Genomic DNA, 23,301 nt, shown 5'->3' with positions numbered 1-23,301 from the left:
TAATACAATCTTTCCAGGTGTGATTTGCATCTGAATGCAATAAACAATTGAAAATAGTTTGCTCCTCTCTTGACAAGTTCTTCTGTACTGGGCAGAAGGTAGAAGTATTGTGCTGTACCCTGGTCACATAAATAAAGGGCAGCATCCGCAGCATCTTGTAATTATCCAAATAATTAGAACAACTTTCCTCACATACAGGGTAAACTTACTAAATCAGAAAGACTAAAGAAGATTTTACAGGATTTTATTCATCATGACCAATGTGGATTTCTACCCAAAAGACATTTGAGAGATAATATTAGAAATGTGTTAAATATGTGGGAGTATCTAGATTGGCACAATGAGAAGCCAACTGTGTTAATCTTTTTGGATGCAGAAAAAGCCTTTGGCTATATGAACGGGATGTTTTTGTTTAGAGATTTGCAAGAAGTGAATTTTGGAGATAACTGTATCAAATGGGAAAAGTTTTTAAAAGAAACATAAATTATAGCCCTTTGCAGGTGATTAGATACTACTTCTGGAAAACCCACTGCAGGAATAGATACTCTTATGGATAAACTCAATGATTTTGGTATGTTACCAGGCTTTAAGGTTAACCACCAGAAAATACAAATATTAACAAAGAATATGACTACAAAAGATCTAAAGATTTTGATGAATAAAACAGGGCTCCAAGTTGAAAAAAGTAAAATATTTGAATTTTACTATAACAACTATGAATTCTATGATGTTTCCAAACAATTACAGTATTTTTAAGACATGGACTAGAATGAAAAAAGATATGTCAACATGGGAGGAGCTAAAATTGTCATTGCTGGGTAGAGTCTCAGTGATAAAGATGAATGCTTAGCCTGGAACGATATTATGGTTTCAAACAATACCTACTTTGCCTACTGATTCACCATTTAAACAATCACAAAAATCCACAATCATCATGGTCATGTCAGAACAGATCTGAGTGATTCTGTCAGTAAAGCACTGAGCAAATTGTTTACCGTCGTCCATCGTTCAAACTAAATGCTCATCACGTGGGCCAGAGGTTAAAAGGCCCCTGACCACTCGAAGCATTAATTCATTTCATTCATTTATTAGACATTAGTCACTTCTCATTTAAAGGTCTCCAAGTGACTTACAGCATTTTTGATATAGATAAAAGCATTTTATTTTTCTCCTTTAATCTCTCCAACCAACCCAAAAGTCTGGTATCAAGGTCAGCTGTTATAAGTCAGCGGAACAACGTCCCTCACAAACACAATGAATTTTATTAAATCATTTGATAAACATCTCTGTTTACAGATGGATTAAAAAAAATACTGGTGAACAAACATTAATCAAAATATAGAATTGGTAAATGAATCATCTATCATTGCTTGTTAAGCGAGATGCAAAGAGGATATTTAGCACCACTGTCAAATTTGCAAAAATGACAGCAGAAAATATGATATAGATTTAGGAAGAGAATCTTTCCAGGTGTGATTTGCATCTGAGCAAAATCAACAACTGAAAATAGCTTGCTCCTCTCCCTGCAAATTGTTCTGGTCTCGAAAGAAGGCAGAAGTATTCTGCTCTCCACTGCTCATATAAAAGACATCATAAGCAGCAGACTCTGCTAATATTAAACATTACGCTGGGAAAACACTTATTTCGTGGTCAGAAAGATGCCTACCTTATTTGAATTGTTTGGCTTCATTTTTCTTGTTATTGAAACCCTCATAGGAATGGTGGGAAATCGATTTATTGCTATCATTAACTTCATTGACTGGTTTACCAGCAGAAAACTATCCTCAGCCGACATGATGCTGAGTTGTCTTAGCTTGTTGAGATTAGCATTTCATGCAATTGGAATACAGACTGCTATTCTTCTCCTCTTTTTCATAGATACTTTTCAGATGAGGAATGTATATATTGCATACAGTGCCTCATGGACATTTCTTAAAACTGCTAACCTTTGGTTTGCTGCTTGGCTCAGTGTCTTGTACTGTGTAAAGATTGCCAACTTCTCCCACCCTCTCTTCCTCCAAATGAAGTGGAGATTCCCTGGGATGGTGCCTTGGCTGCTTCTGGGGACAGTGGTCTTCTCTGCAATCATCACCACCATTGAGGCAATAATTGTTAGTAGATTCATGTCTGAATGCAGTTCATATGGATCACTTCTAAGCAATAACACTAACTCAGGAATTAAGACTACTGACTTTTGTAAGTATTCCATGCTTCTATATGTTGTTCCAGAGTTCTTTCCCTGCATTATATTTTTCTCCTCATCCATTTTATTGCTAACTTCTCTGTGGAGGCACAAAAATCATTTACGAAACAGTGTGAGGGATGTCAGCACAGAAGTTCACCTGAATGCCATCAAAGCTCTGGCTTCTTTCTCCATTCTCTACGTATCTAGTTTTTTTGTGGAAATATTGGCAAGGTTCTTCACTTGGATGGGCATAAAAGTCATTGGGGTGGAATTTTTATTTATTAATGTGCTTGCTGCATATTCCTCTGGCCATGCCATTATCCTGATCTTAATTAATCCCAAACTGAAACAGGAATCAATCAAGATGCTACATCAACTAAAATGCTGAATGAAGACACTATCTTAAAGGCTACCAATTCTGCCTCCTCTGTTTAAAGAATGATATTGTCTGTATGTGGGTTTGCAGGACACAGTCTAGCAGATGTTCTGCAGCACAAAACTGCCAAGCCCTTGCAGGCAGAGAATCCTAGATTCATAGAATTGTTGAGTTGGAAGTTACCCCGGGGGGCATCAAGTCCAATCCGTTGCAGTGCAGGAATCCGGCCCACAGGTGTCCCTGGGTGGCTCCGAACCACCAGCCTTCTGGTTAACACCCAGATGCATTCACCCATTGCTCCCTTGACCCACTGTGTCATTCTGCAGAGTATGCCATTCTGCAGGGTATGCCTTTCGAAGTTAGGTTGGTAGTTTGAAGGAAATTCTTTTTTAAAAAAATGAAGATTTAAAATAATGTTATAAATCGGGGGAGGAGGGACTCCTCATAATCTCTTCATTCAAAGAAGCGTCAGTGTTCATGGATTCCTGGACTAAGCAAGGAATAACAACAGCTACTGTTAACTTTCTCATGGGGCCAGCCAGGTGATGGTGGGACATTGAAGAAACAATTCTCCTGATGGTCAGCCATTAGTCCCCCAAGGGGAGGTGTCAACCGAACAGAAGGCTCAGCCAGGCCCATAGGGAGGTTGCCAGGATAAGATCAGTGCATGATGTCACCATAGGAAGAGGGAGTGTTGTCTTACAAGAGAGGAAACAAGAGATCAGGGGATTCTGGGAAGAAGAATCAGGAAGTGGGGAGAACTCTAGGTGGGGACTGTAGGACATCTGCCATGTGGGCTGGCTGGAGCAGGCTGTTACAGAGCGAAAAGTGAGTGCTGCTTTGGATGCTGGGAAGGACAAACCCCTCTTGAGATGTTAATGCTATGAACTCCACCTCCACTGAAGACTTCAGGTGTAAACATGTGTGAATAAACCATAGTTCTAAGACATTGCAGACTTCCCTGTGCCCTTCCCCCACCCCCAAGGAAACACAAACTGTGGTTAAGTGCCAAGACCCCTGAAATCTCTTGCTACAGCTCAGCAAAGATTGGGGTGGCCCATAACAATAAAATAAAGGGAATAGCAAAACGAGGTGGAGGACCACTGCCTGCTTTAACATTTTTGTTGTGTAATAATGTAATAATAATCACTTTTCTTTTTTTAATTATTTGGATGGTTTGAATGGGTGTATTCCTTGTATATCTTTCATATATGTGTATATCTTGCAAATCTTATATATCTTTGTATATCTTATGATATCAAGATAATAATACAATCTTTCCAGGTGTGATTTGCATCTGAATGCAATAAACAATTGACAAAAGCTTGCTCCTCTCTTTATTAGACATTAGTCACTTCTCATCCAAAGGTCTCCAAGTGACTTACAGCAATATATATATATATATATATATATATATATATATATATATATATATATATATATATTGCTACTTTTTATCCCAGGAAAATCTTCTCAAAAGTCAGGGGTCGTCTTATACGCTGGGTCGTAATATACGGTATATATACATACACGCACACACACACACAAAATACATATTACTATAGGGAGGAAAGTACTATAGGGAGGAAAGAATAATATAATACATTAAGATTTCATATAATATCATTTATATTAAAAAACTCTAATAATAAACAAAGCGATACTCGGATTCCCTGCTTAGCAAATGAACAAAATAACTAAACCCTCAACTCCCCCTAGTCCAAATATCATTCACATCAAAGCATTTTATTTTTCTCCTTTAACCTCTCCACCACACCCAAAAGTCTGTCATCACCATCTCACTTTACTGACGTCATTATCTACAGAAATAAACCACAGAAATAGTCCATATTGGCGCACATAACATTGCACAGCTTCCTTATTGGTCTCATAATTAAACACCCTGCTTTATATCTCTTACCAATTGGAACAACGTCCTTCACAAACACAGTGAATTTTATTCAATCATTTGATAAACATCTCTGTTTTCAGATGGATTAAAAATAAAAATACTGGTGAACAAACATTAATCAAAATATAGATATCATAAATTCAGTCCTCCTTCAAAGAGGGCATGTGTTGTGGTGAGACCTGAATACTGACACCCTTTGTTGTGGGTGGGTAAGATTGGTCAGCCACAACACCCGATTGGTAGGTCCCTCCATGTTGGGTTCAATCTGACCAATGGGGCACATTCCAAACGGATCGAGGGACCTATATATGCCCATGCACGTGTCCCAGAGCTTCCTCTTTCGGTACATGCATTCGGAACTCCTGCCCACCTCTCCCTACCTTCAGGGTTTGTTGCGCATCACCTTGCTATGCCGTCGTGTGTCATGTGTCATTGGGACAGGGGAACGGCAGGAATTTCCCCCACTTGGCTGATTGGCTGGTGCCGTTTGGGTTTCGCCTACCGTGTAGCAAACCGTCAGAACTTGTAAGGTTGCGGATAGGCACTGGTTCAGGTGATAGGGATGGAAGAATGCTCTCACCATCCCTATGTGAAGGGTATTCTGTTAAAGGAATCCAGGGACTCAAAAGGTTTGGCCAACCCTGTGAGGGGGTTGTACCTGTGCCTGAGTCCAGGGGAACATCTGGGTGGCGGACATAGCTTGTTTCCGGCTTTATGCCTATTCGGGTGTTCACCCTTGGCTGACCTATGCTGGTGTCCTGGGTCAGCACTACCTGCAAGGGTGCAGGGAGCTAGTCGAACCAGAGCCTATGCAACCACTCAATTTCTGTAATCAATAAAGTTGTGGCCTAAATTCTGCCAAAAACCAAACCAAAAATTTGAGTCATGTGTGAATTTATTTAGGGGGGAGGTTTCTGGGTCTGAACACGCAAAAGAATAATCTATCATTGTTAAGCCAGATGCAAAGAGGATATTTAGCACCAATGTCGAATTTGCAAAAATGACAGCAGAAAATATGATATAGATTTAGGAAGAGAATCTTTCCAGGTGTGATTTGCATCTGAGCAAAATCAACAACTGAAAATAGCTTGCTCCTCTCCCTGCAAATTGTTCTGGTCTCGAAAGAAGGCAGAAGTATTCTGCTCTCCACTGCTCATATAAAAGACATCATAAGCAGCAGACTCTGCTAATATTAAACATTACACTGGGAAGACACTTTTATTTCGTGGTCAGAAAGATGCCTACCTTATTTGGATTGTTTGGCTTCATTCTTCTGGTTATTGAAACCCTCATAGGAATGGTGGGAAATGGATTTATTGCTATCATTAACTACATTGACTGGTTTAGCAGCAGAAAACTATCCGCAGCCGACATGATCCTGAGTTGTCTTGGCTTGTTCAGATTCGCATTTCATGCAATTGGAATACAGACTGCAATTCTTCTCCTCTTTTTCACAGATACTTTCCTGTTGAGGAACGTATATATTGCATGCAGTGCCTCATGGACATTTGTTAATACTGCTAACCTTTGGTTTGCCACTTTGCTCAGTATTTTGTACTGTGCAAAGATTGCCAACTTCTCCCACCCTCTCTTCCTCCAAATGAAGCGGAGATTCCCTGGGATGGTGCCTTGGCTGCTTCTGGGGACTGTGGTCTTCTCTGCAATCATCACCACCATCAAGGAAATAATGCTTAGTAGACTCATGTCTGAATGCAAGACAATTGAATCACTTCTAAACAATAACACTGACTCAGGAATTAATACATCAGACTTTTGTAAGTATTCCATCCTTCTATATGTTGTTCCACAGTTCTTTCCCTTCATTATATTTTTCTCCGCATCCATTTTATTGCTAACTTCTCTGTGGAGGCACAAAAATCTTCTACGAAACAGCGCAAGGGATGTCAGCACCGAAGTTCACCTGAATGCCATCAAAGCCCTGGCTTCTTTCTCCATTCTCTACGTATCTAGCTTTTTTGTGGAAATATTGGCAGTGTTCTTCTCTTGGAATGGCATGCAAGCCACTGGGATGAATTTTTTGTTACTTCATGTGGTTGCTGCATATTCCTCTGGCCATGCCATTATCCTGATCTTCATTAATCCCAAACTGAAACAGGAATCAGTCAAGATGCTACATCAACTAAAATGCTGAATGAAGCCACCGTCTCACAGGGTGAATGAAGCCACCGTCTTAGGGGCTACCAAGACCTTATGGAAGTGGTATCCTCATTTGCAAGAACAGTACTGCCTGTCTCTCTGTTGGCTACCAATTTTGCCTCCTCTATTGCAAGAACGATATTGTCTGTGCATGTGCAGGGCACAGTTTAGCAGAAGTTCTGCTGCACAAAACTGACAAGCCCTTGCAGACATAGAATGCTAGAATCATAGAATTGTAGAGTTGGAAGTGACCCTGCGGGGCATCAAGTCCAACCCATTGCAGTGCAGGAATCCTGCCTACAGGTGTCCCTGGGTGGGTTCGAACCACCAACCTCCTGGTTAACAGCCAGATGCACTCCCCCATTGCACCCACTGACCCATTGTGTCATTCTGCGGGGTAGGTATGCCATTCTGCCGGGTATGCCCTTGAAGTATGTCCTTGCTACCAAGGAGTGTGGTGGAGTCTCCTTCTTTGGAGGTCTTTAAGCAGAGGCTTGACAGGTATATGTCAAGAATGCTTTGATGGTGTTTCCTGCTCAGCAGGGGGTTGGAGTGGATGGCCCTTGTGGTCTCTTCCAACTCTATTATTCTAAGTCTGCATTTGTTTTTATACTCTGTTTACTGGTGCAAAGGTTCTGGTACTGTGTACCCTTGAGGAGGGGCCCCAGATTATGTGTGCCCAGCAGCGCATGTGATGCAACGTGACATCATGATTTCACATTGCAACGTTGATGCCATTGTGTCACGTTACGTCGTGTGCACCACAGTGCCAACTGAGACCCCTGGAAGTTGTGGCCAAGGTTTCTTCTGGGGAAAACCGGAAGCCACGTCAGAGCTTTGTGAGGCCTTGGACACAATCTCCGAGGTCCCACAAGGCCTTGGACACAAATTTTGAACACAACTTCCAGTTTCTCCCGGAAGTCGCATTGGAGGTCTCGGGAATAATACTACTACTAATAAATTTTTATTTGTACCCCACCCTCCCCAGCTGGAGCCGGGCCTCAGGGTGGCTAACATCATAAAACTAACACAGTATACAAAGGACATAAGAACATAAAAACAGGCAATCAATTAGTTAAAATACATCTTAAGATTACAATATCTCCAATATCTCTGGTGTGACTTTTGAGGCCCCACAAAGCATCAGAAGTTGCATCAAAGGCCCCACGGTGTGGGGGCTGAGCACCAACCAAAAAAGTGTTGTGGGTCCCCAGGTCCCCAGCACCCCCTTTGTTTGCCCTAGAGTGCCCCACAAAAAAGCACTGGTGTTTACTATGTTTGCTTAATGATTTGTGTGAAAACCGAACAGCAATCATTCCAGCAGTCAATGTTCCACTTCAGTTCCATCTTTTGCTATCAGATGACTCTGGGGATGCGGGTGGCACTGTGGGTTAAACCACTGAGCCTAGGGCTTGCTGATCAGACAGGGTGAGCTCCTGTTGCTCGGTCCCAGCTTCTGCCAACATAGCAGTTTGAAAGCACGTCCAAGTGCAAGTAGATAAATAGGTACCACTCAGATGGGAGGGTAAACAGCGTTTCCGTGCACTGCTCTGGTTCACCAGAAGCGGAAGCTGTACGCCGGCTCCCTCGGCCAGTAAAGCGAGATGAGCGCCACAACCCCAGAGTCATCCGCGGGTTGGACCTAATGGTTTGGTGTCCTTTTACCTTTACCTAGCCATATTAACTTTTTCCAAATTATTTACATATTTTGAGGTGGCTGGTGTATGAATAATCAGAACTGTAAAATTGTTGGTGTTTCTTAATGTCTGTGACCCTTTCCTTAAAATTGTCAGTTCACTTGTGGAATATATGCCTCAAAGAGAGCAAGCAACATTGAAATGAGAATGGAAAGAGTGAGCTGAAAGTGGGGGATCCAGCCTTTGTGTGTGGTGGACCTTCAACTTGAACACCCCTGTTTTCTTCAGATGCCAAATATCATATTGGCATCTGGCTTAACAAAGAATGATATCATTCTTTGTTAAGCCAGATGCCAATATGATATTTTAGCACCGCTGTGGATTTTGCAAATATCAAGAAAGATGATATTGAATTACTAAGAATGTTTCCAGGTGTGATTTGCATCTGAACAGAGTCAACAAATGAAAATAGCTCCCTCCACTCTCTACAGTTTCCCAACCTACACAGAAGGTTTCTACATTGCTCAGATAAATAAAGGACAGCATCAGTAACAGGCGGTGCAAATACAACACATTACGGTGGGGAAAAACAGTTATTTTGTGCTTACAAATATGTCTACCTTACCTGAATTGTTCAGCTTTGTCCTTCTCGTTATTGTGACCTTCACAGGAATGGTGGGAAATGGATTTATTGCTATTGCTAACTTCATTGACTGGTTTAGAAGCCGAAAACTATCCCCAGCCGACAAGATCCTGAGTTGTCTTAGCTTGTTCAGATTGGCATTTCTTGCCATTGTGATACAGAATGCAATTTTCCTACTCTTTTTCAAGGACACTTTTCAGAAGAGGGATGTATTTATTGCATTTGATGCCTCATGGGCATTTGTTAATACTGCTGACCTTTGGTTTGCCACTTGGCTCAGTATTTTGTACTGCGTAAAAATCACTAACTTCTCCCACCCTCTCTTCCTCCAAATAAAGCGGAGATTCCCTGGGCTGATTCCTTGGCTGCTTCTGGGGACAGTGGTCTTCTCTGCAATTGTCACCACCGTCACAGTAACAGGCAGTACTATCATATCTAAATGTAGATTATTTGAATCACATCTAAGCAATAACAGCAATTCGGGAAATGTAATGTCTGACTTCTGTAAGTATCTCATCCATCTTTATATTGTTCCAGATTTCTTTTCCTTTGTGGTATTTTTGTCCTCATCTGTCTTAGTGCTAACTTCCCTGTGGAGACACAAAAACCTTCTACATAACACTGCAAGGGATGTCAGCACAGAAGCTCACCTGAATGCCATCAAAGCTCTGGCTTCTTTCTCCATTCTCTATGTATCCAATTTTTGTATGGAGTTTTTGGACATAGTCCTGTTCTGGATGGACAGTAAAGATGATTGGATAACAATAATTCTGTTTAATGTGATTGCTCTATATTCCTCTGGCCATGCCATTATCTTGATCTTCGTGAATCCTAAACTGAAACGGGAATTAATCAAGATGCTACATCAACTACAATGCTGAATGAAGACACGCCATCTTAAAGGCTACCAGGACCTTATGGAAATGGCATACTCATTTGGAAGAACAATGATGCCTGTCTCTCTGTTGGTGTGCAGGTGCACATAGACACTGAGGACAGTCTACCAGATGTTATCCTGCACAAGACTGGCAAGCCATTGAAAGGAAGTTTGAACAGGAGAACTTCCTGCTGCGTATGCCCTCAAAGTCTGCATTTTATGATACCACATTTACTCCGTTTGCTTAATGGTTCACTATTATGTCAAAACTGAACACCAATTATGCTACCAAAGGAATTTCCAGATCGTAACCTTGCCTGTAAAATGGTCCATCACAGGCAGAGCATCTCCAGGGTCCAGCCACGTCAGCAGGCATTGCTTGGGTCTGCATCAGGGTAATAAAAAGTGCATCTGGCGGGGGGGCCAGCACCCAGTTGACAGAGGTGCTGAGTTCCGCCTGACATTGGGGGCCTCTGGCGTGTTTGTGATATCACATGTGTCAGGAGGAGACCGTGAGGCGCAATGAGGCTCAACACCACTCTGGGGAGGCCTGGCCCCTCAAGATTGGGGGGAGGGCTTCACCCTGTCCCCACATCTTTCGGGTATGTGCTGCAACAGAAAAATGTGGCTTGAAATGCAGTGGGGGGGGAATAACCTTGCTGCATTTTAAGCCGGGAATGTGTATGTAGCCCAACTCTTTGAAATGGGATGAGGCTGGGAGAGACATAGCATGTGCAGAGAGCTGCTCTCTGAAAAGAGCTGGTGGTGTTGGCCGTCTCTCTGAAAGTCTGACTGGGGAGCCAAGAGCTATGAGACACATTAGGGTGTTTAACGCTAAGCTCTCACCTGTCTTCTGCCTCCATCTTTCTAAATAATAAAATACCAGCAAGCCCCGGTTGACTTCATTACAAAGGTATCAAACCAGGAAAGCACTAGAACCTCTGAAACAACTCACTGCTTGGATACTTCGTGTGTTTTTAGCATTATATGTCTAAATAAAATAGCTATTGCAAAGTCACTTTGCTTTTCTCTCTTTTTTTTCTCACACAGTATTCACACTGTATTCACACAGTGAATACTAGACCCCATTTTCATACACAATAAAAGGTCACAGTCTATCAAGATGTCAGCAGTTTTAAGGATTTTTTTTAAAACTGAAGATTTAAAATAAAATAGAGGGAATAGCAAAGGGAGACAGAGGGTCAATGCCTGTTTTAGTGTGTGTGTGTGTGTGTGTGTGTGTGTGTGTGTGTGTGTGTGTTATTTAAGAGCATTTTAATCATTTTTGTGTTGAATGTAAATTCTTTGCATATCTTATATATTGTATACATGTTTGATGGGCCACTGGTTGAAACACATTTAATTATATTTTGGTTTATTTCACTTTCCCAAATGAGTATTTAAAGGTTATGTTAGTTTGAATCTGTCTCGGGATGGGCAGGCTCCCAGCTTTGCAAGGAAGTCACTTCAGTCTTCAGCCAGTAAGCCATGGTGCAAATGCAAGAGAGTGGTCAGTCAGCAAAATGGGAAGAGGAGGCAAACTGGGGAGGGGGCAAGGAAGAAGGGCTGAGATGAGTGCCCTCCCACCACCTTTGCACTTTCATTCCATCCAAAGAAACATTTTTTAAAAAACCACACACCATAAAAAGAATGAACGGACACTGAAAATCAGAAGTGGAGAGGGGTGGCCTGAGAAAGAGGCTTGGACAGCTGCTTTGGTTCCCTGAGACTGATTTTCCCTATCCTTGGTCTAACCTAGCACCCTGAATGTATTACAATTCCCAGGGCAGGGGCATCACCTGTATGCTTCTGTAAAATCTCTCTATAAAGGCAGAAAACTTGGAGAAAGAATTATGTTGGATTTACACCTCCTGATGGTTAATTCCCCCAATTCCGACTTTTCTAGGAAGTATAATTATAAACACCCCTCCTATTGGCATGCATAAAATAACATTTTTTATTATCAAACTAGTTAATCTTTTAGTTATCCAACTAATTAGAACCACTCACAAATGCGATAAACTTGTCCTTTGATAAACAGCTATGTTTTTGGATGGATTGAAACTACTAATACTGGGGTGGGGACGGACATTAATCAAAATAAACAAATCCTGAAAGAATCGCAAATCCCTGTTTGTTACACCAGATGCAAATATGATATTTAGCACCTCTGGAAAATTCGCAAATATGATGTCAGAACAGATATTATAGATTAAACAATAGAGTGCTTCCAGGTGTGATTTGCATCAGAACAGAAATCAACAAATGAGAAAAGCTCCCTCTACTCTACAAGTTTTTCCGTTCTAAGGAGAAGGCAGAAGTGTTGTACTCTGCACGGCTCATATAAATAAAGCATGCTGGTGGCAGCAGACAGTGCAAATATTACACATTACAGTGGATGAAACACTTTTATTTCATGCTCACAAAGTTGACCCATTTTGGTCATTAACATAATTAAAGAATGGGGTCCACGTTTCTTGGAAGGTGTCTCTTTGTTACGCCTTTAATTGCCCTCCTGTGTCTTGTGAGACATCCAAATATGTTTTTCCCATATGTTCAGAGGTGTTTCAGTCTGGTACTTCCACTGATAAGCTATCGCTAAATGTGCTGCAGTCAATAAGAGGCCTACTAATTCTCTGTGGTGCAGAATGGGGTTTAAGTCTGTTGGACTCAGCTACACAGCTGCAATTATAACATTGGGACATCAGATGGTGCCATAGAGCTTGATGGCAAGTTGCATATATTTATTTATTCATAGTGTTTTTATAGCGTTTTTAAATATCTGTGTAGATCCAGCCTATGTCCAAAGGTAGTAGCACTAAGAGGTTTGGCTTGTAATTATGGATATAATGGAGAATACTCTGTTCCAAAAGTTTTTAACATGGGGTCATTCCCACCAAACATGAAAAATAAGCCAAGTTTTCCACAACCCTTCCGACATAAAGGGGAAAGGGAGGGATTATTTTTTTGGTAGCTTGACTGGCATCCAGTGCCATTGGAGCATGACCTTGAGTGAGGCCTCCTGTAAGTGAGCAGAGATGGTTTTAAGGGGGGGTAGTGGTCCAGATACCCTCCCATTTGTGATCTTGGGTGGCCTGATTCCCTTGCAGTTTGATGGCCTCTGGTATCCCCCGCATCATGATCTAATACAGCGGTTCCCAATTAGCTAATTACTGTTGTTGTTGTTTAGTCGTTTAGTCATGTCCGACTCTTCGTGACCCCATGGACCAGAGCACGCCAGGCCCTCCTGTCTTCCACTGCCTCCCGCAGTTTGGTCAAACTCATGTTGGTAGCTTTGAGAACACTGTCCAACCATCTCATCCTCTGTCATCCCCTTCTCCTAGTGCCCTCAATCTTTCCCAGCATCAGGGTCTTTTCCAGGGAGTCTTCTCTTCTCATGAGGTGGCCAAAGTATTGGAGCCTCAGCTTCAGGATCTGTCCTTCCAGTGAGCACTCAGGGCTGATTTCCTTCAGAATAGATAGGTTTGATCTTCTTGCAGTCCATGGGACTCTCAAGAGTCTCCTCCAGCACCATAATTCAAAAGCATCAATTCTTTGGCGATCAGTCATCTTTATGGTCCAGCTCTCACTTCCATACATCACCACTGGGAAAACCATAGCTTTAACTATACGGACCTTTGTCAGTAAGGTGATGTCTCTGCTTTTTAAGATACTGGCTAGGTTTGTCATTGCTTTTCTCCCAAGAAGCAGGTGTCTTTTAATTTCGTGACTGCTGTCACTATGTGCAGTGATCATGGAGCCCAAGAAAGTAAAATCTCTCACTGCCTCCATTTCTTCCCCTTCCATTTACCAAGAGGTGATGGGACCAGTGGCCATGATCTTAGTTTTTTTGATGTTGAGCTTCAGACCATATTTTGAAAAATAGTGGGTCCTCAGTAATTAGCTCTCTGAAAGAGCTAATTACTGAGGACCCCTATTTTTCAAAAGCCAAGCCACGGACCCCCTACTTATGAAAATATTGATAACTCAATGGTAGAGTTATCTGCAAAGCAAAATTTTGAACAAAATGTGGGGTAGCCCCTAATAAGCAAAGGATTTTAGGTATAGTAGAACAACAAACTAGGGCAGAGCAATATCTGGTGTTCAACATCGTGATATATCAACAGCTAAACATTGCAATATTCCAATAAATCGCAATGTCTGTAATTGGAGATCAGGCGTGGGGATGAGGGAAGGAGCAGTCACAGAGAACGGATGGGTGGAGGGTGGAGAGGAAGCGGAGTGACCTCCACCACATGGTTTGAATGGAAGGGGATGGGGGATGCATCAAGCTGTTGTCAGCGGAGTAGCCAGCGGTGGCAGCCAGCACAGATGCAGGTCCACTGTGGCTGCTGCTGCTTTTCTGCTACACCGTGGAAGGTAGTGCCACGGTGCCTTGAAGTGAGGGCAATCAGCTGCCCTGTTTTCACATGATCAGTGTGAGCGGAAGGCAAGCGCCTCGCAATCAGCTGCCCTGTTTTCCCTCAGCGTGAGGGAAGGCAGCTCAGATCAGCAGTGTTATTGGCTGAGATCACAGTGGGATATCTGGGTGCCCTGTTCTCCCTCACGCAAAAAGCGATATATTGCTGCATATTGCTGGGTCGAAATTGCTAGTGTGATTTCAAAACCAATTTTGGCCAATATCTTGCAAAATTGCAAGGTTTTAAAACAGACCATAAAATTTGTGGTATTACCATGCAGAAATGACCAAAAAAAAGTTGTGGTGAGGCAAGGGATGGGACCCCGGACCCCCTGTGTGTGTTCTGCAGACCACCAGTGGTCCCCGGACCCCTAATTGGGAACCGGAATAGATTTCTATATATTAGGGAAGCAGCACCCTTCAGGTCATATGCTACCCTGTGGCATAAGGATTCAAACAAGGTAAATGTGTGTAGGGCCTCTCCTTTGTGCTCCAAACAAAGTGCAAAAGAATGAGCTTGAGCTACCTGGAACCAGGTAGTACTTTTAATTTACCTTGCCGTTCCTCTTAGGAAATGGTTTTCTCTCTGGGAAGCAGGTCATGTGGATTGTATAAATGCCTACCTCTTCCCAATCCTTGAACTGTTGACATTTATCTCTGTGTTTGAAAGCTGGATGATCCAGTAACAGGAATGGTGGTGAAGGGTAAGAGGCCAGTGTTTAGCTCCTCGTTCTCTATGCCATCGGTTCTGATCTTGTAAATGGAATTGTCCATTTTCCTTCAAGGACAAAGGTAAGAAAGGGTGGCCTCTCACAGAAAGTGTGGAAGGGACCATCTCGAGTTGGACCTGGACTGTTCTTCCCCTGAGCAATGGGATCAAGGATTTGATTTGAAAAGCAGCATAGTATGACATTAACTTAGGCATTCCCATTCCTTCTTTTGTTCTATGTCCATAGAGAGTTTTGTTGCTTATCCTAGATTTTGCATCCCAACACAAATGCATTGAGTTTGTTTTGCCATCTCTTTAGCTAAAGAGGAGGGATAGGAATAGGCAGAACTTGAAAAAAAATGTAAGAACTTAGGTAACATTGACATTTTTACCGTGGCTGTTCGCCAAAGCCAGCTAAGGCCCTGCTAGGTGTCCCTTAAAAAGGTTGAAAACCTGAGCAACAAATCCACTGATTGCTTAAAGAGGTGCAAGAACTTAGAAAACAATGAATTCTTTTTAAAAATCTGCACGATTGGCACAATTAAACACCATGCTTTATTTTTCTGACCAATTAGAACAAAGTCCCTCACAAACACAAAGAATTTTATTAAATCATTTGATAGATGTCTCTGTTTTCAGAGGGATTAAAAATAATCATACTGGTGAACAAACATTATTCAAGATAAACAAATCCTAAAAGAATCATGTATCACTGTTTGTTAAGTCAGATGCAAAGATGATATTTAGCACCACTATCGAATTTGCAAATATGACAACATAACAGATGATTTGATTTAGTAATAGAATCTTTCCAGATGTAATTTGCATCTGAACAGAATCAACAAATGAAAATAGCTCACTCCCCTCCCTGCAAGTTTCTCTATTCTGGAAAGAAGGCAAAAGTATTCTGCTCCCCACTGGTCATATAAAGGGCAGCATCAACATCAGCCTGTGATAATATTACCCATTACACTGGAAGAAACACTTCTATTTCATGCTCAGAAAGATGCCTGCCTTATTTGAATTGTTCGGCTTCGTTCTTCTGGTGATTGAAACCCTCACAGGAATGGTGGGAAATGGATTCATTGCTATCGTTAACAGCATTGACTGGTTTAGAAGCCGAAAACTATCCCCAGCTGACCTGATTCTGAGTTTACTTGGCTTGTTCAGATTTGCATTTCATGCCGTTTTAATACAGGCTGCGACAATAAACCTCTTTTTCATGGACGCTGTTCTGATGCCAAACCTAAACATTTCATCTGAATTTTCATGGCTATTTCTTAATACGGCTAGCCTTTGGTTTGCCGCTTGGCTCAGTGTTTTGTACTGTGTAAAAATTGCCAACTTCTCCCACCCTCTCTTCCTCCAAATGAAGCAGAGATTCCCTGGGCTGCTGCCCTGGCTGCTTCTGGGGACGGTGGTCTTCTCTGCAATCACCAGCACTGTGGCAATAACAGGCGGGAATGTTAGTGTTATTTCTAAATGCAGTTTATATGAATCACTTCCGAGCAATAACACTAACTCAGGAATTAACACATTCAATTTCTGTGAGTTTCTTACCCTACTATATATTTTTCCGAATCTCTTTCCCTTCACGATATTTTTGTTCTCATCCATTTTATTACTAACTTCTCTGTGGAGGCACAAAAATCTTCTACGAAACAGCGCAAGGGATGTCAGCACAGAAGTTCACCTGAATGCCATCAAAGCTCTGGCTTCCTTCTCCGTTCTCTACGTAACTAACGTTTTTGTGGAAATCTTGTCGATAGTTTTGTTGCGGATGGGCATTAGCAGCATTTGGGTGCTTTTAATTGTTTTTAATGTGGTTGCTGCATATTTCTCTGGCCATGCCATTATACTGATCTTCATGAGTCCCAAACTGAAACAGGAATCAATCAAGATGCTACATCAACTAAAATGCTGAATGACGCTTTGAATGAATGAATGAATGAATGCACTATCATGTCAAAACTGAAAAGCAAGTGTTCTACCAATGTAGGTGCCTTTTTAGTTCTGTGCTTTACTTTCAGATATCCATTTTAACTTCCTCCACATTATTTACACAGTATTGTGAGGTGGCTGGTATATGGTTAATCAGAGCTCTGAAGGTGCTGTTTTTTCCTTAATGGGTGTTGTTCTTTCCTTGAATGCGCAATTCACCTGTATGTTATGTGCCTCAGAGAGAGCAAGCAGCATTGAAATGGGAATGGAAAGAGACAAAGTAAGCCGAAAGTAGAGGATCCAGCTTTTGTGGGGGGAATCTTCTGCCTGAAGTAGGAGATAATCTCCTAGGGCACTTTCCAATTCTGTGGTTTTAAGTCTGGGATCTGCTAAACCAGCTTAACAAGGAGGAATTTTGAAGATTACTTTCATAGATGTATCATTTATTCAAATGTTTGCAGGTGGGTGGTAGAGAGTGACTAAGGAATATACAGATATTGTTCCTGAAAAGCAAGTGCTGCAAGCAAGGGATCTGTATAAATAACAAAAGCCCGACAGTTTTGAGTCAGGCTGTGTACACATTACCATTTTCCTCTAACTCTAGTGCACTCCCACCACTGGTGTTTGAATCCAAGTACATATGTCTAAACCACAGAGCCTAGGGCTTGCCGATCAGAAGGTCGGCGGTTCGAATCCCCGCGACGGGGTGAGCTCCTGTTGCTTGGTCCCAGCTCCTGCCCACCTAGCAGTTCGAAAGCACGTCAAAGTGCAAGTAGATAAATAGGTACCACTCCAGCGGGAAGGTAAATGGCATTTCCGTGCACTGCTCTGGTTTCGCCAGAAGCGGCTTAGTCATGCTGGCCACATGACCCGGAAGCTGTATGCTGGCTCCCTCAGCCAGTAAAGCAAGATGAGCGCCACAACCCCAGAGTCATTCGTGACTGGACCTAATGGTCAAGGGTCCCTTTACCTTTACCTTTACACATGACTGAAGCCACAATCCATATGTGACCTGCAGCTTCTTGAGAAATCCTGGTGTTCAGCGTGTTTCCCCTCAAACCAGCTTCCATCTGATAGAAAGCTGCAAGTTGTGGTTTCTTTTTTTAAATTTTATTCAGTTATTATGCTTGCTAGTCCATTTCCTTCCCAAGTAATTCAAAGAGACTTACACTAAAAAAAGCAACTCAAACTAAAGCCAGGCGGAAATAAAAGAACTAAAACTGGATGAAGGTGGCAGCATGCCTGCCTCCCTGGGGAGAACATTCCACAAGTGAGGGGCCACCACTGAGCAGGCCTATTACCATGTCACCACCCTCCAAAGTTTCCACACAGGAGGAACACAAATAAGGGCCTTGGATGACAACAGCAGGATCCACGTTGGTCCCTGTGGGAAGAGGCAGCTAAGCTGAGATGTATATTTTTTGACCAGCTGTTCAGCATGCACACATGACACCCCACTGAATTGGAGAACTTGGGGGCGATGCGTTGCAAGGAAACAAATCAGGTATTGCACAACGGTTGAAGACATCCCCACCCGCTTTTGACTTGAGATGCAGTGGTCCGGGTGAGGGACAAGCCGCTAATTTGTACCTAGCTCGAGTCTAGGAAATGAGAGCGAGAGAGTGCTGAATTGATTTCTAAAAGGATAGGGTGGTGCTGACTGTCTCTCTGAAAATCTGATGGGGGTGCCGAGAACTATTAGACATCTGTCGGAGTGCTTAATGCTAAATTTTCACCTGTCTTCTACTTGTATATTTCTAAGTAAGCACAACTATTTCAAAATGCCATCAAGCATCCCTCTAATCACATTCCAAAGGAAACCGAACCTCTGAAACTTCTCACTGCTTAGAGACTTTGTATGTTCTTAACAGAATATTTCTAAATAAATTAGCTATTGCAAAATCACTGTAAGTTCCTAGTGGTGGTTGTTTTTTGGGGATGAGGGTTGTTTTTGTTTTGTTTTGTTTTGTTTTTGGCTTTCTATCCAAACAAAGTTCAATCCTTGGGGCTGTTAGAGTAAGGAAAGTAGGAAACACACAATAAATACTATACCTCATTGTCGTGCAGAATGTATCAATATGTCAGTTATTTCAAATAAATTCTTTTTAAATGTAGATTTAGGATACCAGAAATAGCAAAGGAAGATTGTTTGTTTTTTAAAAGATAAATGTTTTACTCAAGTGAAAATAAATCCCTGGCCAAGTTGTGTGCATATGTGTGCACTGCCCCAGAAGCTAACACATTATACATCTAGAAAACTTGGGGTGGGATGGGGGCTTTCTTGGAATTCAGCCAAAAAATGAATTTTAAAAAATTCTAAAAAAATCCCCTGATGCTTTGTTTTCTTACTGTACTTCCCAGTTCAGAGAACTGGCTGGCCCAGAAAATATGTTCTAGGGGTTGAAAAGCTAATTAGCCAAGAAACCTTTGAATAAAGCTTAACAATAATATTATAATAATTTATTATTTAAACCCCGCCCATCTGGCTGTGTTTCCCCAGCCACTCTGGGTGGCTTCCAACAAAATATTTAAAATACAATAAAACACCAGACATTTAAAACTTCCCCAAACAGGGCTGCCTTCAGATGTCTTTTAAGAGTCATTTAACATTTTGTGGCAGCAATAAGAACTACAGAAGCAACGACTCTGTTAGAGGGTTTTGTGGGCCCATTTAAAGTGAGCCACAGAAGAGATGGGAAAGGTGATGATGAGACAAAAAACTGGCACCACAACAGATATTTGGAATTGAAAATGGCCGCAATTTTATTGATTACAGATCACGGTAAGTTTAGGCGCAGGCATTGGGTGTGTATCCTAAATCAGCCTCCTGCCAGAAGGAAGGTGTTGAACAGGGTCATTGTGGGAATGTTAACGATAGTAGGAGATTGATTAAATATTGTCCTTCGTTCACTCACCCTAGTGAGTCATGTAGCAGATTCCCCTCAATAAAGTAGGAAGCTAGTTTGCAGATTTATTTGAATCTCTATAGTTAAGCAATCCAATTAGATTATTCCTGGTGTCCCCTTTTATCCCTCTTAAAAGAATAAAGACACAAGAGTCCTTCCTTAAAAGTAACAAGAGGTTTACTGACATTCAGTTCACAGTATGATCCCTTAAGGCAGACTTTAGCTGGTAGTTACAGAACATAGTGTGAGTTAATCCCATGGGGATTGAGCCCATGTGCTGCTGGCTGAGAGCCAGCAGGCAGCAAAATTACATTAAGAGAACAGCATCAAGAGAATAAAATGGCTGCAGGAGAGCAGAATGGCATCAAGAGAAAGATGGCGACATGACTCTGCACTTTTATGGAGTCAGCCAGGGTCATGCCCATCTGCCTGGTCACATGCAGGGGGAGGACGCTTCAGACCAGTGGAACAGGAAGTTATACTGGAGTAACATCCCCCTGCCTGTGTCCACTCTAGGAAAAGAAGAAACATTGTATTTCACTGCTCCAATGCATTACTTCCCACAGTCATGCCTGGGTTAAAGGTCACCTCAAGATGCAGGTCCACAGATGTGACTACCCCCATCCCCAGGTGAACACTGGGAAGATCTGTGGTCTATCTGCTCTGGGCAGATTCTTCTACCCAGACCCCTTTACTGAGGTACCTTGAATATCGTCCTGCTTGTAATGGGAGGAGGGAGATACACCATCTCACCCACCCAGGAATAGACTAAGAGTTCCACCCAAAGCCTTAAACCGCCAAAGTTGTGACTATTGCTATGAGAAAGACAAAACCTCCAACTTCCGGTCTGCCGCACTGGAATGGAGGCGCAGAAACCTCGTACTCCATGGTTCCTGGCATCGCAGAGGGGGGGGGAATTCGTGGGGGCACGCGGATCCCCGTAAATACCCCTGGTTGTGCGTCCAGGGGGCAAATTTTGCCTGGCAGAGCTCCAGAAGCAATTCCTCAGTTGCCCGGGAAGCCCGCAAGAGCCCCCGAGAGCCAGCTGAGTGGCAGTCGCAGGAGCCATTTTGGGCACCATCGTTACCTCCAAGAAAAGAAGCCCCGAGCCTTCAGCCTGCAAGCGGTGGATTCTTCCTGAAAAAGTTATGATCTGGATGAAATAAGTTGAAATTAATTAATTTGGAACAAGAATTTGGTAGTGGGAGGCGGAGATAAAAAAAGGAAGTCATCGCCCCCCCAACTGAGTAATCAAATAACGCAGTAACCTTCGAAAACCCAGAAATACTGCAAAAGGACTTTTTCCTGATGCAGAGTAAAGGGAAAAGTAAGCTGTGCATTCATCTCTGCAAAAGACTGAGATTTAGCATGAGAAAATCCCCCTGCGAGCCTGGAGTCGGGTCAAAGGAAGGATCAGTCAGTCTGCTGAGTGACGTCACAATACAATGGAATGCGTCTGGTTGAGTGTGAGAGACTGAGAGCTGTAAACAGATAAAGAGGATTTGTTTTGCTTCAAGGCTGCTCAGTATTGACTTTGAGGGGGGGAGAAGGAGTAAAAGGAGAGACTCTGACCAAGTGGGACTAGATTTTTGACTTTTCATTTATATTGGACAAAAATAACAACTTCACTGCCTGTCTGCACAAAGATGGAGGAGGTCTTTGGCAAAGGACTGGGAGAGAAGGTTCCAGAGAGCAGACAGGAAGACACACAGTGGGATTTAATATTGGCAACCAGGGGCATAGCCAGGGTGAAAATCAGGGGGGCAAGGGGCAGGGCCAAGGGGCGGGGCCAAGGGGAGGGGGAGGGGCCACAGCGGGGCAAGGAAAGCTCCCTTCTTCCTTGCCAGCTTTCCCTCCTCCCGCCCCGGCGATCGCGGAGGGGGAGGAGGGGATCGGAGCAGCCCGATTTCAGGCTGCTCCGACTCCCTCCTCCCCCTCCGCGATCGGCAGGGGCGAGGGGGAGCCAGGATCAGCCCAAAATCGGGCTGCTCCAACTCCCTCCTCCCCCTCTGCGATTGGCAGGGGCGAGGGGGAGCCAGGATCAGCCCGAAATCGGGCTGCTCCGACTCCCTTCTCCCCCTCCGCGATCGGCAGGGGCGAGGGGGAGCCAGGATCAGCCCGAAATCGGGCTGCTCCGACTCCCTCCTCCCCCTCCGCGATTGGCAGGGGCGAGGGGGAGCCCGGATCAGCCCGAAATCGGGCTGCTCCGACTCCCTTCTCCCCCTCCGCGATCGGCAGGGGCGAGGGGGAGCCAGGATCAGCCCGAAATCGGGCTGCTCCGACTCCCTCCTCCCCCTCCGCGATTGGCAGGGGCGAGGGGGAGCCCGGATCAGCCCGAAATCGGGCTGCTCCGACTCCCTTCTCCCCCTCCGCGATCGGCAGGGGCGAGGGGGAGCCAGGATCAGCCCGAAATCGGGCTGCTCCGATCCCCTCCTCCCCGTCTGCAATCGCCGGGGCAGGTAGAGGGAAAGCCCCAGAGCCGTGCAAAGTGGTTGCCTGGCTTTCCCTCCACCCGCCCCACAGCCAGCCGGCTAGAAGGGACGTCTCCCTTCTCCCTTGCTGGCTGTGGGGCGGGCGGAGGGAAAGCCAGCCAAACGCTTTGCGCGGCTCTGGGGCTTTCCCTCCGCCCGCCCCACAGCCAGCCAGGGAGAAGGGAGACGGCACCGGGCGGGCAGCGGGGCAGGCTGGCCAGCGGCCCTGCTTCTAGGGGGGCAATTGCCCCCTCCTGCCCCCTGCCTACGCCCATGTTGGCAACAGTCCTGGAACTTACAAAGGAAGTAAGTATCTCCAAACTTGATGTAAGCCTCTTGAGAGAGGAGACTGTGAAAGTATTTGTTTCTGATTTTAAAACAGAGGAACTAATTGAAATTGAAAAACAAGAGAAGGGAGAAGAAAAAAGATTGGAGGAGCAGGACTGTGTTGGTGTGACGTATGCAAAAAACCCAGAAGAGGAGAAAGACAATATTGAAGGACAATATGCTGAACCAATGGACTTAACTTGTGAGAATAACACTGTTCCACTGGTGGGAGGGGTGGAACAGGGAGGAAAACTAGGAGAAAACACTGTTTCACTGGTGAGAGAGGTGAAAAAGGAAAGGGTGAGAATAAAAAAGCACCCCAAAAAAGAGATCAGAAAAATCAGCACCCCGGTGGGAGAGGGGATGATGCAAACAGTTGGGGTGCAGAAAGAGGATGATAATGAGCAAAGACATAAAGTGATGGGATTACAGAAGAGGGGGGCAAGAGTTCGGCAAAAGCTGGAATGGGACAGACTAGAGGTGGGTTGAGGGGTTTTGGATTATTTGGTATTGTTTGATATAATATGGTCTGACCTTGGAATGTATTAAGGATTGTATTAAGAACCTGGCTGATACATCTGGAGACATCGACTTCAGGGAAAGGGGGGTGGGAACTTTGTTGTGAGGGTAGAAATAAATGGGTAAAAGATTTGGATGTTAATTTTATATATTTTGGGGTAAGGGAAAGAGATTAGTGGTTAAATAATAGTAATTTTGGAGAGAGGATGTTAGTAAAAAAG

General features: G+C 43.5%; 3 protein-coding genes across 3 annotated transcripts; all 3 read left to right on the top strand.

Annotated features, from left to right (window-relative positions):
• The first annotated feature begins 1,889 nt into the window (after nucleotides 1-1,889).
• On the top strand, nucleotides 1,890-2,573 carry LOC148683395 (taste receptor type 2 member 41-like). The gene has a single exon (XM_088658937.1). The coding sequence runs from the start codon at nucleotides 1,890-1,892 to the stop codon at nucleotides 2,571-2,573; it is 684 nt and encodes a 227-aa protein (XP_088515063.1).
• A 2,869-nt stretch (nucleotides 2,574-5,442) lies between these two features.
• LOC118079007 (taste receptor type 2 member 8-like) lies at nucleotides 5,443-8,354 on the top strand. The gene has a single exon (XM_088658684.1). It carries the CDS (start codon nucleotides 5,711-5,713, stop codon nucleotides 6,623-6,625), a length of 915 nt encoding a protein of 304 aa, XP_088514810.1. The 5' UTR covers nucleotides 5,443-5,710; the 3' UTR covers nucleotides 6,626-8,354.
• Nucleotide 8,355: 1 nt separating this feature from the next.
• Nucleotides 8,356-10,805, top strand: LOC118075298 (taste receptor type 2 member 40-like). The gene has a single exon (XM_088658685.1). The coding sequence runs from the start codon at nucleotides 8,880-8,882 to the stop codon at nucleotides 9,789-9,791; it is 912 nt and encodes a 303-aa protein (XP_088514811.1). The 5' UTR covers nucleotides 8,356-8,879; the 3' UTR covers nucleotides 9,792-10,805.
• The last annotated feature ends 12,496 nt before the right edge of the window (nucleotides 10,806-23,301 follow it).

This window comes from Zootoca vivipara, chromosome 15, assembly GCF_965207765.1.
Source record: "Zootoca vivipara chromosome 15, rZooViv2.hap1.1, whole genome shotgun sequence".
In the NCBI taxonomy this organism is placed as follows: Eukaryota; Metazoa; Chordata; class Lepidosauria; order Squamata; family Lacertidae; genus Zootoca; species Zootoca vivipara.
This window is presented reverse-complemented; position numbering and strand designations above follow the sequence as displayed.

What these genes read in the sequence shown, in the direction of transcription:
- LOC148683395 (XM_088658937.1), top strand. Translation starts at nt 1,890, where the DNA reads ATGAGGAATGTATATATTGCATACAGTGCCTCATGGACATTTCTTAAA.
- LOC118079007 (XM_088658684.1), top strand. Translation starts at nt 5,711, where the DNA reads ATGCCTACCTTATTTGGATTGTTTGGCTTCATTCTTCTGGTTATTGAA.
- LOC118075298 (XM_088658685.1), top strand. Translation starts at nt 8,880, where the DNA reads ATGTCTACCTTACCTGAATTGTTCAGCTTTGTCCTTCTCGTTATTGTG.